This window comes from Mustelus asterias, chromosome 17 (genome assembly GCF_964213995.1).
Source record: "Mustelus asterias chromosome 17, sMusAst1.hap1.1, whole genome shotgun sequence".
NCBI lineage: Eukaryota > Metazoa > Chordata > Chondrichthyes > Carcharhiniformes > Triakidae > Mustelus > Mustelus asterias.
In genome coordinates, this window is record NC_135817.1 from 55784605 (window position 1) to 55800052 (window position 15448).

The following is a 15448-nucleotide window of genomic DNA, read 5'->3' on the forward strand; positions in this document are numbered from 1 at the left end:
GGAACAAATACGCAATTCCAAATAAGCCCCATATTCAAAAGTGTACACTGTGGAACCCAAGCTCGTAACCTCTGACAGACAGAAAGGTGAACTAGTTCAGGTCGATATAGCAATGGGATCAATACTTTGTCCCCAGCCAGTCTTTCCTCCTCAGCATCGCTCACAACGCTACAATCCGACAAGGCAGCTTTCTGTGTTCTAACAGGCTGCACTTATTTACTCATTTCGATAAGAGTATTTAGGAGCTGTTTCACCTGCCATAGTTGACCTCTGCTGGTACTATAGTTACCATCTTTGTTACTGAGGTTGCCACACTCCACTGCTTCCAACATAACTTCCCCGGGGCCGTTCGAGCTTTTGGAAATGGTAACGCTTCTGTTTTCTCAGTCTTGGAACCGATTACATGTAGCACTAAGTATGCATGGGAAAGAGGGATAAGACAGCAACTTTTTTCAAGACTTCAGATGACAGAATTATCCATTAGACTGTGACTGCAAGATAATATTTGTCTGAATGATAATATTTCTTCTGGCTGGAATTTTTTTTAACTCATGCTGTTTCATGGATATTTAGATAGGGAGAAAGTTTTCCCCTTAGTAGAGGGGTCAATAACCAGGAGGTATAGATTCAAATTAAGGGGCATGAGATTTAGAGGATATTTGAGGATAATCTTTTTCACCCAGAGGATGGTGAGAATCTGGAACTCACTGCCTGGAAGGTGATAGAGGCTGGAACCTTCACAACATTTAAGAAGCATTTAGATGAGCACTTGAAACGCCATTGCACACAAGGCTATGGACCAAGTGCTGGAAAATGCGACTAGAATAGATGGGTGCTTGATGGCTGGCGCAGACAGGATGGGCCAAAGGTTCTCTTGCTATGCTGTAAAACTTGGCAGCAAGGTGACATAGTGGTGGTGGATGGCACAGTGGCACAGTGGTTAGCACTGCTACCTCACAGCGCCAGGGAACCAGGTTTAATTCAGGCCTCGGTTTACTGTCTGTGTGGAGTTTGCACTTTCTCCCCATGTCTGCGTGTGTTTCTTCCGGGTGTTCCAGTTTCCTCCCACGGGGAGGAAAAGATGTGCGGGTTAGGTTGATTGGCCATGTTAAATTGACCCTAGTATCAGGGGATTAGCAGGTTAAATATGTAGGGTTACGGGAATAGGGCCTGGGTGCAATTGTGGTCGATGAAGACCCGATGGGCTGAATGACCTCCTTCTGCACTGTAGGACTCTATGATTCGATGACTATATGACTCTCTGATGGTCCATTGTTTGTTACTGCATTAAAAACCAGTCTGTGTAATCACCGCACAGGTCAGAAGATTTGTTTTACTTAGCTATAATTTTCTCTAGTGTGTAAAATGCAAGGACTGCATAACTTTCTCCATGTGAACTATTTCTGTGTAATTATATTCTGACTACTTCACTGATCAAGGGAAACAAAAGCTAATTATTTATTTTTTACTTTATTCTTTTGATTGAAAAACACGAGAAATAGGAGTGGGATGAAACTATTTAACCTCCTGAGCTTGTTCTGCATTAATTACTTCTGATTAAATCCTCTGGTTAATGCTTAAATTAAAAGTTAACAGTTAAGTGAAACACCATGAGGAAGATTTTCCATACATGTAGTTTTTGGAAGGCTGGTTGGCGACTATATTGGTGGAAAATTAATGACCTGGGTAGCCCACTGGCTCTGTGTTGAGGCAATATTGGGTGGTCCACTGGTACCGAGGTTTGGACAAAGCTGTGTTATGATTCTGTGAATGGGATTTGTTCTTTGGAAGTAGAATCAAGTGTGAATGGAAAGCCAAGTGGATGAGGGTCAGGTTCTGATGGTGGGAAAGGGGGTGGTGGGGGCAGGTGTTGTGACGTGGCCAGGTGTGGTGCGAAGGACAAGGCATGTTGGGAGGCTGGTGTGATAAGGAGCCAGGTGTTGTGAGGATTTATGTATGGTGTGAATCAGGTGTGGCGAGGGATCAGCTGTGGCAGGGACAGGTGTGGTATAAGACCAGGTGTGTTGAGGGACCAGGTATAATGGGAGATCAGGAATGGAAAGTTTCTGTCCCGCCCACCAAGGGAATCACAATGGGCGGGACATGGAGCATGCAAAAGTCTGTTAACCTCGGGGCGCGCACGGCAGGAAAATCCCACCCCAGGTGTGGTGAGGGACCAGGTGGGGTGGGGATCAGTTTTAGCAGGGGCAGGTCTGGTGAGTGACCAGGTGTGGTTGGAGACCAGATGCGATGAGGAACTAGATGTGGTCAGAGACCAGATGTGGTGAGGGACCAGGTGTGGTGATGGATCAGGTATGGTGAGGGACCAGATGTGGTGAGAGACCAGATGTGGTGAGGGACCAGATGTGATGAGGGACCAGATGTGGTCAGAGACCAGATGTGGTGAGGGACCAGATGTGGTCAGAGACCAGATGTGGTGAGGGACCAGATGCGGTGGAGATCAAGTGTGACAGGAGGCAGACATGATGGGAGAACCGGAGGTGGGTGTGTGTAGGAGGAGTAGGACGCCAGGATATGTTAATGAGGCAATTGGAGGTCACCTACTCCCCTGGCCCTAGAGAAATAAACAAGTATTTACCTGGGCCTCCTGCTTGGCTGGACTACCATCTGATCCTGACTGGGACGTGCAGTGTGCACGGTCTCCCCAGCTGGGGTAGAGTTCATCTTTCTGGCCAGCAGCAAATGACAGGTGCAAAGGGGTTGCAGTCCTTTTCCTTCCAGGAGCTGATTTAAAAAGAATCAGCTGGCTGCCCGCACCAAACAGGAGTCGCAATGCTGCCTACCGCAGTGCTGAAGTCTGTTTTGGACACCATCCCACAACAGAGGAACCATGACCTTTGACAGACATGGAAAGAAGAGCAGCTAAGTTGATAAATAGGATTGGGTATCTGTGCTCTGAGGAAAGGTATGAGATATTAGGGATAGTGTACCTACTGCAAGTGGAAGGTATTCTCAATTTTAACAGGGTGATTGACAGGATACTGGGGAATTCTGTTTGGAATTGGCCCAATGGCTGAAAATAATCTTTTTGGTCATGAATAATGGGTGTCACGGTGGCACAGTGGTTAACACTGCTGCCTCATAGCACCAGGGACCCGGGTTCAATTCCAGCCTCGGGTCACTGTCTGTGTGGAGTTTGTACGTTCATCCCCCGTCTGTGTGGGTGTCTTCCAGGTGCTCCGGTTTCCTCCCACAGTCCAAAGATGTGCAGGTTAGTTGGCCATACTAAATTCCCCATTAGTGTCCCAGGATGTGTTAGTGAGGTAATAGGTGGATTATGGGAATAGGGCCTGGGTAGGATGCTCTGTCAGAGAGTCGGTGCAGACTTGATGGGCCGAATGGCCTCTTTCTGCACTGAAGGGGTTCTATGATTCTATATTCCTAAGTTTCAAAGGACGTTTGGACATTAGGGGAGAAGGAGTTAGTAAAATGTGACTAATGATGATCATGGATAATCATGACCCTCTGAAACTTGCTTGAATGCCTTTAAGACGTTGGGTACAAAATTCCAGGGGATTTTCCTTAAATTGAGCATTGTTTCTTTTTGATTGTTATCTCCTAATGCAAAGAGTTCAAGTATATTTGGAACATTGTGCCATTTGGCTGGTAGGATGGGCACTACTGGGTCTTTTGCACCTTTCTTGTGCATTTTTAAATCACTGTTCCTAAATGTGATCTTGCCATGTGGTCTCTGCAACATGAGAAATCTCCTGTCACAAAGCTGTGAAATGTTACATGAATAGAACTGCATTTCCAACTCTTCAGTATCACAATATGCTAATTAGGATCTAAATTTGTTCACTGTCTCATTCTGTCACACACATACTTTTGCATTTTCCAAAGCAATTACCCTATTATCCTGGCTAAATGAGCCATAGGCACTGCAAGTCACACCATCGCCCAGGGGATTTGATATATTCCTTAATAAATTGAGGTCGAGTGCTCTGGAAAATAATGGCTTTCATGTCCCATGTTAGCATTAGGAAGATCGCCGTCATGTTTGATTAAGGGAGTACCACGTAACAAAATTCATACAAGAATCAGTCATCTATTAGTATTAGGAGGCAGAAAACCAGAACTGCAAGAACATCAATTATAAAACGGATGTCCTCTAACTTACACAACAAACCGCTCTCTCACGCCAGGTTCTTCAGTTTTACCACATTCCCATAAAATCTGTCTTTAGAGTAGGTGAAAGTTTCCAAAATCATCAGTGCCAAAATTCACTAATGTCCCGAATCAGCCGAAATGCCAGCAGAACAAAATGTGGACCACACTAATATCATTCTGTGGCCTCGTCCTCAGAATTCAGGCCAGCACCAGTCAGGAAACAGGTTGTCTTCAAGGTCTTACAAATTTCAGGCTGCGAGGTTGAGGAAAATAAAACTATGTTTTAAAAGATGGGTAAGTACACCATCCAAATTTTAGCAAAGAAGCCGACAAGATAACGCTGAAGGTTTCCTCAAGAATCCCTTTAATAGTAAATTGTGCACTCAGCGGTCAGAGTCATGTCTTTCTGCTATGAACCCATTCGCCTGCCTCCTTTTAGCCAGGTATTGAGCGATATTAACAGAAATCTTGGAGAAACTTCTAGCCCTCCCCACAATACCTTTCCCATTAACCAAGGTCAAGTCAAAGTGAATGGGCTTCGTAGGAAGATGGGAGGAAGGGAAAAAAAAGGCAAGAAAACAGACTCATGTTTTACAATTCCAAAGTGCAAGATTAGTTACTCAACCTCTGTACTTTCTTTCTCCAAGGAATCTGTCAAAATGGAGCAAAGCTGAATGATTTGTTCACCAGCTGTAGGTATGATAACCTTTTTACAGATGGAAGACTTCAAGGGGACATCAGTTTTCATCTTCCAAAAGTTCTGCAGCCGTGTCACCCCTCATCATTACAAAGATAAGCAAAAAATCTCATCGATTCCACTCTAAAAGAATATTTGTGGGAGCAGAGCTATCTGATTTGGTGAAGACATCGGCGAGAGAGGATTATACAATGGGGCATTATTATTACCATCTCCTATTCTTGGGATTTACTCTTCTTCAGTCACACAGTGTTTCAGGATATGGTCCACACCAAAGGGCACAGAAAAAGGGAGACATTATACTGGGAGGTCTTTTCCCAATACACTTCGGAGTAGCTGTAAAGGATCAAGACTTAAAATCTAGACCTGAGGCAACTAAATGTATTAGGTAGGACCTTAAGTACGATACATTTTTCAAACAAAATTGTGATATATGTATGCATTTATTAAAAAAATATATATGCGTCCATCTTCAGACTTTTGACGATTGCTTTAGAAAGGTGGCCCAGTTATATCATAGATGTTCTCAAACAGTCATTAATAGCACTCCATTCAATTGTCGTGACCACCAGTGGGGTTGTGGAATGTGCAATTGGGGTGACGGCTCCCAGGCAGCAATGGCTCTGGAGTGAAGTGTCGGATTTGACAGCCCTGGGATTAGTTGCAAGGCCCCCTTTAAACATGTGTGATTTTTTTTTGCCTGTGTGTGGCCTTATCAAATGAGATCTGAAACTGAGGGCAGCATGGTGGCAGAGTGGTTAGCACTGCTGCCTCACAATACCAGAGACCCAGGTTAGTGTGGTCCAGGCTTCTTCCCGTGTTTGCATGGGTTTCCTCCGGGTGAACCATAGAACCATAGAAAATTACAGCTCAGAAACAGGCCTTTTGGCCCTTCTTGTCTGTGCCGAACCATTTTATGCCTAGTCCCACTGACCTGCACTTGGACCATATCCCTCCACACCCCTCTCATCCATGAACCCGTCCAAGTTTTTCTTAAATGTTAAAAGTGACCCTGCATTTACCACTTTATCCGGCAGCTCATTCCACACTCCCACCACTCTCTGCGTGAAGAAGCCCCCCCTAATATTCCCTTTAAACTTTTCTCCTTTCACCCTTAACCCATGCCCTCTGGTTTTTTTCTCCCCTAGCCTCAGCGGAAAAAGCCTGCCTGCATTCACTCTATCTATACCCATCAAAATCTTATACAGCTCTGGTTTCATCCCACAGTCTGAAAGACATGTTGGTTAGGTGCATTGGCCATGCTAAATTCTCCCTCGGTGTACCCAAACAGGTGCCAGAGTGTGGCGACTAGGGGATTTTCACAGTAACTTCATTGCAGTGTTAATGTAAGCCTACATGTGACACTAATAAATAAACTTTAAAACTGATTGCTGACACCAACAGGGCCTGCAAAATGGTAGGAGGTTTAGTTGTTTTTGGTACCTGTATCCTTGCTTTTTGAACCTCCCCACCCCCCACCCAACCCCACTCAACAACTCTCCCCCCACCCTCCCTCCCACAATTATTACCCTGGGGTCACCCCCAAGTGTGAAGCATTAAAATGGGGCCACAGCAGAAAGAGGCTTGGGACCCATTGACGTAAGGGGAAAACACACAAAAATGTCATATCCTCTTACTGTCAGTTTGGGTCATTCAACTTTCAAGGCCGCAATTCTTAAAGAATCTTTTATTAGTTTTGCACAGATGAACCAAAGTGAAACTTTGACTTTCATCATTGAGTTAGACATGATTTCTTGAGAAAGTGGTATCATTGAATATTCACTGAATATATGCCATTGTATCTCACTATAATTTACCGTTATGCAACTTTTGTTGTGATCTTAATGAGTCATGTTGAAAATGAATTATGAATATATACTGGTATAATGATATACACTGAGTTACATTGAATCTTAATGTCGTTTGCTGAAATATTGCTCTCTCTATATATTAATTGTCACCTTACAGTTTGCTGGGTTATAACTGAATCAGTGCTTTATCATTTTGTGACTCACTACGAGGCAGCAATTGAAGTGTAACTGATATCTCGTTCAGTTATAATGCAACTGAATGAAATTTACTTGAGATGCCACTTCGACCTTTTGTGGTTTACACAGGCAGCGTTTGGATCTCACTTAGCCCTACAGTGATTTACTATGATTTATCTGAGCCATGACACTCAGCTATAAAATATCTTGATCTACTTACATTGTGATTTTACTGAAATCTCACTGGTCCTCACAGTCATTTCTGAGATAGAACATTGATCTCACTAAAGCACACAATGATGAACTGAAACTTCATCTGGATCTTAATTAATTACTGCAAGAGTCAGTAAGTGAGATTTCTCATTTATTTTGGGATTTGCTGAGACGTAGCTAAGTTTTGCTCCTCTTTCTTTCTCTACTGATGTTTAATATATCACCTAATTGATCAAATCATAGATTTTGTCAAAGTGTTAACAGCCCAATGTATTTGTGGGATAAAAATCATATTTCATAGCTCATCCTTAAATATGTAATAAGAATGTTAATGACCTATTGTGAATCAGTTAGATAAAGTTGAGTTTTGTGACATTTCATTGTATTACACAGTATTGAGTTTTCATTGAGCTCCTATTCAGCTATATTTTGATGTATTAAGCATTGTGACTTGCTAAGTTCTCATTAAGTTATGCTGTTCTGTACAATGATTAAAGAACAAAAGAACATGATATACTGTAGTGCCTATCATGTCTCAAGATGCTCCAAAATGCTTTACAACTAATGAAATATAGTCCTTGTTTTAATTCGGGTAGAAGTGGCAGCAGGTTTTCACACAGCATAGTCCATAAAAAAGGTGTGTTAGCTGACCAGGTAATATTTTTTGAGGGGCTCAACATATCATTTTGTCCCATGTTTTAATGAAGTTTTGCCATGAGGGGTCTCACTGAACACTGTTGTGGTTTATTGTGGTTTATATTTTACTCCATGTCATGATATTTATTAGCGCCACATGATTTTAATAAGACAATAAGAATACTGTATTGTAAATCAAAACCAATAAACAGCATTATGTAAGCCTGCAATGCATCATTCGCATCTCCCTGATTAACGGTTTATTGAGATGCAGCTGAGTTTTGCTGATATTTACTGGACCAGAACCGAGATCTGACTGAGCCTTACAATTTCCAAGACATAGTTGCAATTTACAGAGATGTGAATGAAGGTCTCACTGTCCATAATACAACAGCTTGCATTTGTATTTCATTTGATTTATTAGTGTCACATGTATTAGTGTACAGTGAAAAGTATTGTTGTTTGCATGCTATACAGACAAAGCATAACCTACATGGGAAAGGAACGGAGAGAGTGCAGAATGTAGGGTTACAGTCATAGCTAGGATGTAGAGAAAGATCAACTTAATACGAGGTAGATCCAAACAAAAGTCTGATGGCACTGTTTGCATAGTAAAACAACCAAAATGCTTCTTGGGAGCAGTACCAAACAAAATCTGATAATAAGCCACACGTGGTTTTAAGGATCATCTTAAAGAAGGAGAGAGAAAAAGAGACATGGAGATGTTTATGGAGGAAATTCCAGAGTTTAGGTCCTAAACAGCTGAAAGCATAGCCCTCAATGTCGGAGCAATGAAAAATGAAGATGTAGAAGAAACCAAAATTGGAGGAGTGCAGAGATCTCAGTTAGTTGTCGGGCTGGAGGAGATTAAAGAACTTGGAAGGGGACGAGGCCATAGAAGGATTTAAAAAAGGATAACTTTAAAATCGAGATGTTTCTGGCTCAGGTGTCAAATAGGTTAGTGAACATGAGTTGATGGGTGAATGGAAATTGGTGGAAGCTGTGATATGAGCAGTAGAGACCCGGGCTAAGTATAAAGGCAGCACCAGTGGTTAGCATTGCTGCCTCACAGCGCCAAGGACTCGGGTTCAATTCCGGCCTCAGGTCACTGTCTGTGTGGAGTTTGCACATTCTCCCCATGCTTCTGTGGGTTTCCTCCGGGTGTTCTGCTTTCCTGCCACAGTCCAAAGATATGCGAGTTAGGTTGATTGGCCATGCTAAATTGACCTTAGTTTCAGAGGATTAACAGTAAATATGTGGAGTAATGGGAATAGGGCCTGGGTGAGATTGTAGTTGGTGCAGACTCAATGGGCTGAATGGCCTCCTTCTGCACTGTAGGGATTCTATGATTCTATGATATTTGCCGTTAAGACAACACACTGAGACCAAAATCACAGTCCATAGCCCTGATTGCATAATTGGGTTACAATGAGATTTATTTACTTTGCACTGGGTCATGCAGTAAGTTAATGAATTGTGATTGAGCTACATTACAAATTTCTGAGTACTCAGTCATGGTAATATATTGGTTTCTAATTGAGTTACACTGTGATCTATGAAATACTCATTTTCTACCAATTTATACTGAATTCTCATTGCATTCCACTAAGTACCGTTATTGCATTCCAGAACTCTGTGAAGTATTGAATCTCATTACTTTATTGCAACGCTTTATTAGATTACAGTAAATTTAGGGTTTCCTTGGGGCTTCTCCAACTATTGAGTGTCAGAACAACAGAAACTCCAGGGAAATTGTCAGAAGACATTACTGGACGTACACTGTATTGAATTGCACCATTAGTTTGTATCAAATTACAATGTAAGTTATTGAATTACATTCAACTCCACTGAATGCTGATTGAATTATACCAAAGTTAATTGATTTCTTATTGTCTTAGTTTATAAGCACTGAGTCCTCACTGAGCTCGCCTTAGGTTACTGAGTTATTTAATTCTCATGGAGTTGGTATGTGTATTTTCAGAGAGTTTTATAATGGATTCTCGAGTTCTCAAGTGCATTACACTCTAACTAACTAAATTCTCCATGAATTATATTGAGTATTGTTCAGTTGGCATTGTGTAGTATTGAAATATTCTGAGTTCCCAGTGAACTAGACCAGAGGTCTCCAAACTATGGCCCGCGGGCCACATCTGGCCCGCAGCCAGTGGGGCGGGACGGGATTCCCGCTGCCGAAAACACTCCCGCGTCTGGAACTCTGCCGCTGACTCAGGATCCGGACGCGGGGACGGAAGCCACAGGCCGGACATTTGCTGCCGCTCCGCGGGGTGTCTGATGGACCCATGGGAATCCCCGCCCTCTTTACTGGCCTATTGTCCAATCAGAGCCACTGTCTTGTGACTGACAGTTCATTAAACGAATCAGCAATTGAGACATCTGTTATCCAATTGCCGCTCTGCAGTGACTGAGTGACAGCTGCTTAATCCAATCCGTAAGCTCCATCTGTCTGAAATGAGTGAGAACAATGACAATGATGGAGGCAATTCAGACCAATTCAGTTATGGAATGAAAAAAGAAAAGAAAAGTGGACAGTGAGTGCCGCCTGTTTAATGAAGAATGGGGTGTAAAGTATTTCTTGGTACAAGCAGGTGATAAAGCCTTGTGTGTCATATGCAATGAAACTGTTGCAGTTTTGAAGGAGTACAATGTACGTCGGCACTATGAGACCAAACATGAACCAAGTTATTCCTAATTCACAGGAACACAGCGTTCGGAAAAATTTGAATCAATGCAATGCATGTTGCTTTCCCAACAAGCTTTTTTTATGCAGAAGATAACTGAAAATGAAGCTTTAACCAGGGCCGGTTACAAACTAGCTTATGTGTTGGCTAAAAGAGGAAAGCCATTCACCGATGGAGATCTCATCAAAGAGTGTATAATGGAAGCAGTGGAAGAGTTATGCCCAGAAAAAGCAAATCTGTTCAAAATCATCAGTCTTGCGCCAAATACTGTTGCTCGTAGAATTGAGGATATAGGAAGCAATATATATTGCAGACAAAGCAAGAAATTTTCAGTTGTATTCTCTCGCACTTGATGAATCGACTGATGTGTGTGACACATCACAACTCCTAGTATTCATCCGTGGCGTCGACAGTGAATTTAATGTGACACAAGAATTAGCATCAGTGCATAGCATGCACAACACAGTAACTGGAGAAGACATCTTCAAAGAATTGCAAAAAACTGTGTTAGAATATAAACTGGAGTGGAATAAACTGCAATGCGTGACAATTGATAGAGGAAAGAACATGTCTGGGGTGAAGAAAGGTTTGGTTGGACAAATCACAAAACTTGTGAGGTTGGTGGATTCTCAAAGCCCATGTTTCTGCATTGCATTATCCATCAACAAGCATTGTGCGGAAAATATGTGGATATGTCTTGCGTTCTGAAACCTGTTGTTTCAACAGTGAATTTCATTCGATCTCACGGGCTTAATCATCGCCAGTTCATTTATAAAACTAATTTTTTTTCTTTGGCGCCCGAAAATTTGTAAAATATACGATGTGGCCCTCGTACTGAAAAGTTTGGAGACCCCTGAACTAGACAATGACTTAGTAAGTGTATTTTTAGTAGTGCAGTAAGTTACTGGAATTTTATTGTGTATCTTTGTGATTTATTCCAAATTAATAACATTGCACTGTGATATTACATGCTCAGTGAGTTTCCCATGATTAATGGAAATTCTATTCATTTTCAGAAGGAACAGATTCTCCCTGAAGAGCTGGTTTGCCTTTTTTGAGGGAGTGACAAGTGGACATTGAATAATCCTTTGCTAGAACTTATTCACATATTTGGAAAACCTTCAATAAGGTTCCACATGAAAGATTATTAAACAGCTTAATGCAGCTGGGATATTGCACAGGATTTTCCAGCCATGCTGGCCCCAAAATTGGAAAATCCTGCCCGAAGTCAACTGACCTTTGTATGGTGCCCACCCCCCGCCCCCCCCATCCCCCCGCCCCCCCCATCCCCCCCGTTACGATTCCCGTGGAAGATGGGATGGGAAAATTCCCCCCATTGTGTAAAACTTGGCGATGGGTAATGAGCTAGCTGAAAGAGGGAAAGCAGAGGATACCAGTTATGGGGCTGATGCTGGACTGGGAAGATGAGCAGTGAATGGAGTACACCACAAATCTCTGTGCTGTGACACCTGTTGCCTTTGATCCAAAAGACCTACATTCAGAATATTTTTGACAGAAATAATTACACTGCGAATTACAAATGTGCAAAACCTCACTGCTAATGTCATGCAATTAACTCACAGGATGGGACATTCATCCACTCGTTTGGCCTTCTTATAACCTTGAAACAATTCATAGAATCATAGAATCCCTACAATTCAGAAGGAGGCCATTCAGCCCATCGAGTCTGCACTGACTCCCTCTGACAGTGTACTTTACCCAGGCTATTTCCCCCACCCTATCCCTGCAGTTCCACTGATTTATCCCCTTAATCCATCTAACCTACACATCTTGGGACACTGAGGGTCAATTTAACATGGCCAATCCATCTAACCTGCACATCTTTTGGCTGTGGGAGGAAACTGGAGCACCCGGAGGAAACAACACAGACATGGGGAGAACATGCAAACTCCACACAGACAGTCACCCAAGGCCAGAATTGAACCCAGGTCCCTGGCGCTGTGAGGCAGCAGTGCTAACCAATTTATTCCAAGGACTTTATTATTCCAATAAGAAGGCGAAGGCTGACCTGGTTGAAAATTATACAGACTTTATGTTTCTTTAATACTATTCTCTTGCTGGACAGTATCACCATTGCTCACATCGAGTGAACAAATGAATGGGACTGTCCACCAGTAAGAGAATTGCATTGAAGAAACTTTGGGTGATGTAATGACTTCAATGAGGCCCATAAGGTTGGCCTCTTGGAGTATGAGCTCCCTGATTGAGACAATGGTTGCCTGCCCAATCAGGGAGCCTCACCTGTATATAAAAATGCGAGTGTCAGATCCACTGGCACTCCTGATTTTAATTGTGTATCTGAAGCACTCTGGGAGTGGAATAGAGTTTGTAAATCAAGGGAATCTGGTGAAGGGTCACTGGCCTCTGAGGAGTTATTTCAGGCGGGATTTCCTGCCCTCCCCTCCCCCCTCATGGTATGTTTTGCGGATGATGTGGAGTTGCCGGCGTTGGACTGGGGTGAGCACAGTAAGTAGTCTCACAATACCACGTTAAAGTCCAATAAGTGTATTTGGTAGCACAAGCTTTCGGAGCGTTGCCCCTTCATCAGGACTCATCTGATGAAGGAGCAGCGTTCCGAAAGCTCGTGCTACCAAATAAACCTGTTGGACTTTAACCTGGTGTTGTGAGACTACTTACTGTGTTTTGCGGAGGCAGCCCACTATTGGCCAGTGATGGGCCCATCCGGTCCCACCGCTGTCAACGGGCTCTCCTGTTGTTCGCACCCTCTACTGGGACACGGGTGGCAGGGTGTCACCATCAACGAGGCCCAGAAGATTCTGCTGGCCGAAAATTCCCGCACGGTAGGTCTGCATCAGCCAGAGCAGCCTTTGCTGTCTTAATGGGATGGTAAAGCCCTTGGTATTGTAGTGCTTAATTGTTGTGTTTGATGATGTGAGTTGGTTTACTATTGATGTTCACTGTGCTTGATTAGTTAGGTCTGAATGTGGACTCAGAGAAAAGTAACCAAACTGGGCGGAATTTTATGGTTCCGTCGTGGAAAATGCAATGAGCCTTCAAAGTCCATTGACCTTAGCGGGAGTGGAAAATCCCACTGAGGGAAAATTCCACCCTCTATAAATTACTGGAAGTGAGGGCTGGTGGAGACATTTTTAAAATCTCGAAAACAAAATTCCTCTTCTCTTCATGATAGCCGTCCATCTCGTGAGAGAGGATGGACTGCATCCAGGGTATATGGTCACTTCTGTATCATAAAGGTTGATCGGTGAGTGGCAGTCATAGAGTTTACAGCATGGAAAGAGGCCCTTCAGTCCATCATGCTATAGATCATAGAATCATTAAGTGCAGAAGGAGACCATTCGACCCATCGAGTCTGCACCAACCACAATCCCACCCAAGCCCAATCCCCACAACCCCATGCATTTACACTAGCTAGTCCCCCTGACACTAAGGGACAATTTAGCATGACCAATCCACCTAACCCACACATCACTGGACTGTGGGAGGAAACCAGAGCACCCGGAGGAAACCCATGCAGACACGGGGAGAATGTGCAAACTTTGCACGACACTGACCCAAGCTGAGAATTGAACCCGCGTCCCTGGCGCTGTGAGGCAGCTGTGCTAACCACCCTTTCCACAATTGGCACAAATGAATAGGCTTGGCTTGAGGTTGACTGATGTTTTGTCCTTCAGCAATCTCTCTTTTTTTCTGGCCAATTCTTTTGCCCTCTGCAATTTGCACACCCTTCCTGACTGCTTGTCTCCAGGTACTCTGGCGAGCAGTCAGGATTTCCCAAACATTGACTCTGATCCCTTCTCAAGTCAACCTGTAGACTCTGACGAAGGGTCATCCAGACTCGAGACGTTGGCTCTCTCCACAGATGTTGTCAGACCTGCTGAGATTTTGCAGCATTTACTGTTATTGCAACTTGAAGACTCGCTTGCGAACATCCTCGTAGATGTGGGTGACTTGTTGGTCTCATGCCAATAGCCAGCTTGCCACAGAGCATGCCTTTGAGGATGCCACCGTAATCCATTCAGCTCACACGAGCCAGCTAATGGAATTACTGCCGACTCAAGAGGGAAAACATGCTGGGGATCCCTGCACGTTGGTGTATTTCCATATCCGGCACACTGTCTTGCCAGGAGATTCCCGATATTCATCTAAGGCAGCGGAGGTGGAAGCTGTTTAACCTCTTTCTTTTGTAACTGTTGTATATTTTACACCTTAGAGATATGCAAAAATGTTACACTAGTTGCTAAGTGTCATAACTTTTTTTTTCACTTATTCTTGGGCATATAAAGTTTCGACACACACAGGGTGGAATCTCCTGTTCTGAAGTCTAGGTTCGGTGGAAGGTGCAGAAGTTGGACTGATTTTGGTTGGTGACTGGTGACCGAACAATTGCGATTATGTGCTATTCAGCTCATTACTTCCGCATCCGTGAGGAGCATAGCGAATCTCATGGTGGGGCAAACAGGATGTCACTGTCCCTGCTCCTACATTATGGGCTCTCCGACTGCCATTCCCTCACTGCAGGCCAGGAGCTCCAGATTCTGCTGAGGCCAGGATGTCCCGGAAAAGAAAGCAACACATGGTTCAGCGAAGCCTCCTCGGAAACTCTCCTCTCGGCTGCCCAAGAGAGCCAGGAGGTGCTGTTTCCCAGAATGGCAGCAGGGGGCACTCCCATCTGACCACAGGAGCCAGGACGGAGGTCACGGTGAAAGTTAATGCCCGCCAGGCCCAGCATAGAAATGCCCAGCGGTGTCACGAGAGGATGAATGGTCTGCTGCATTCCGCCAGAGTAAGTGGCACCATCTACCCACAGCAAACTGGCACTCAGAAGGGCATCAGACAGTCTAAGGGTGCGAGTACTCAGGGAGTACTTGGGGGCGACACGGTGGCACAGTGCTTAACACTGCTGCCTCACAGCGCCAGGGACTCGGGTTCAATTTCAGGATTGGCTCACCGTCTGTGTGGAGTTTGCACGTTCTCCCCGTGTCTGCATGGGTTTCCTCCGGGTGCTCCGGTTTCCTCTCACAGTCCAAAGATCTGTGGGTTAGGTTGATTGGCCATTCTAAATTGACCCTTAGTGTCAGGGG

At 43.9% G+C, this 15448-nt stretch overlaps 1 protein-coding gene across 1 annotated transcript in view; it reads left to right on the plus strand.

Moving 5' to 3' along the window:
• The first annotated feature begins 274 nt into the window (after window positions 1–274).
• casr (calcium-sensing receptor) overlaps window positions 275–15448 on the plus strand; it is a 59479-nt gene continuing 44305 nt past the window's right edge. The window contains exons 1-2 of the mRNA XM_078232713.1: window positions 275–366; window positions 4779–5216. Coding sequence (XP_078088839.1) covers window positions 5020–5216 — 197 coding nt within the window. The 5' untranslated portion in view covers window positions 275–366; window positions 4779–5019. The remainder of the gene's footprint in view (window positions 367–4778; window positions 5217–15448) is intronic.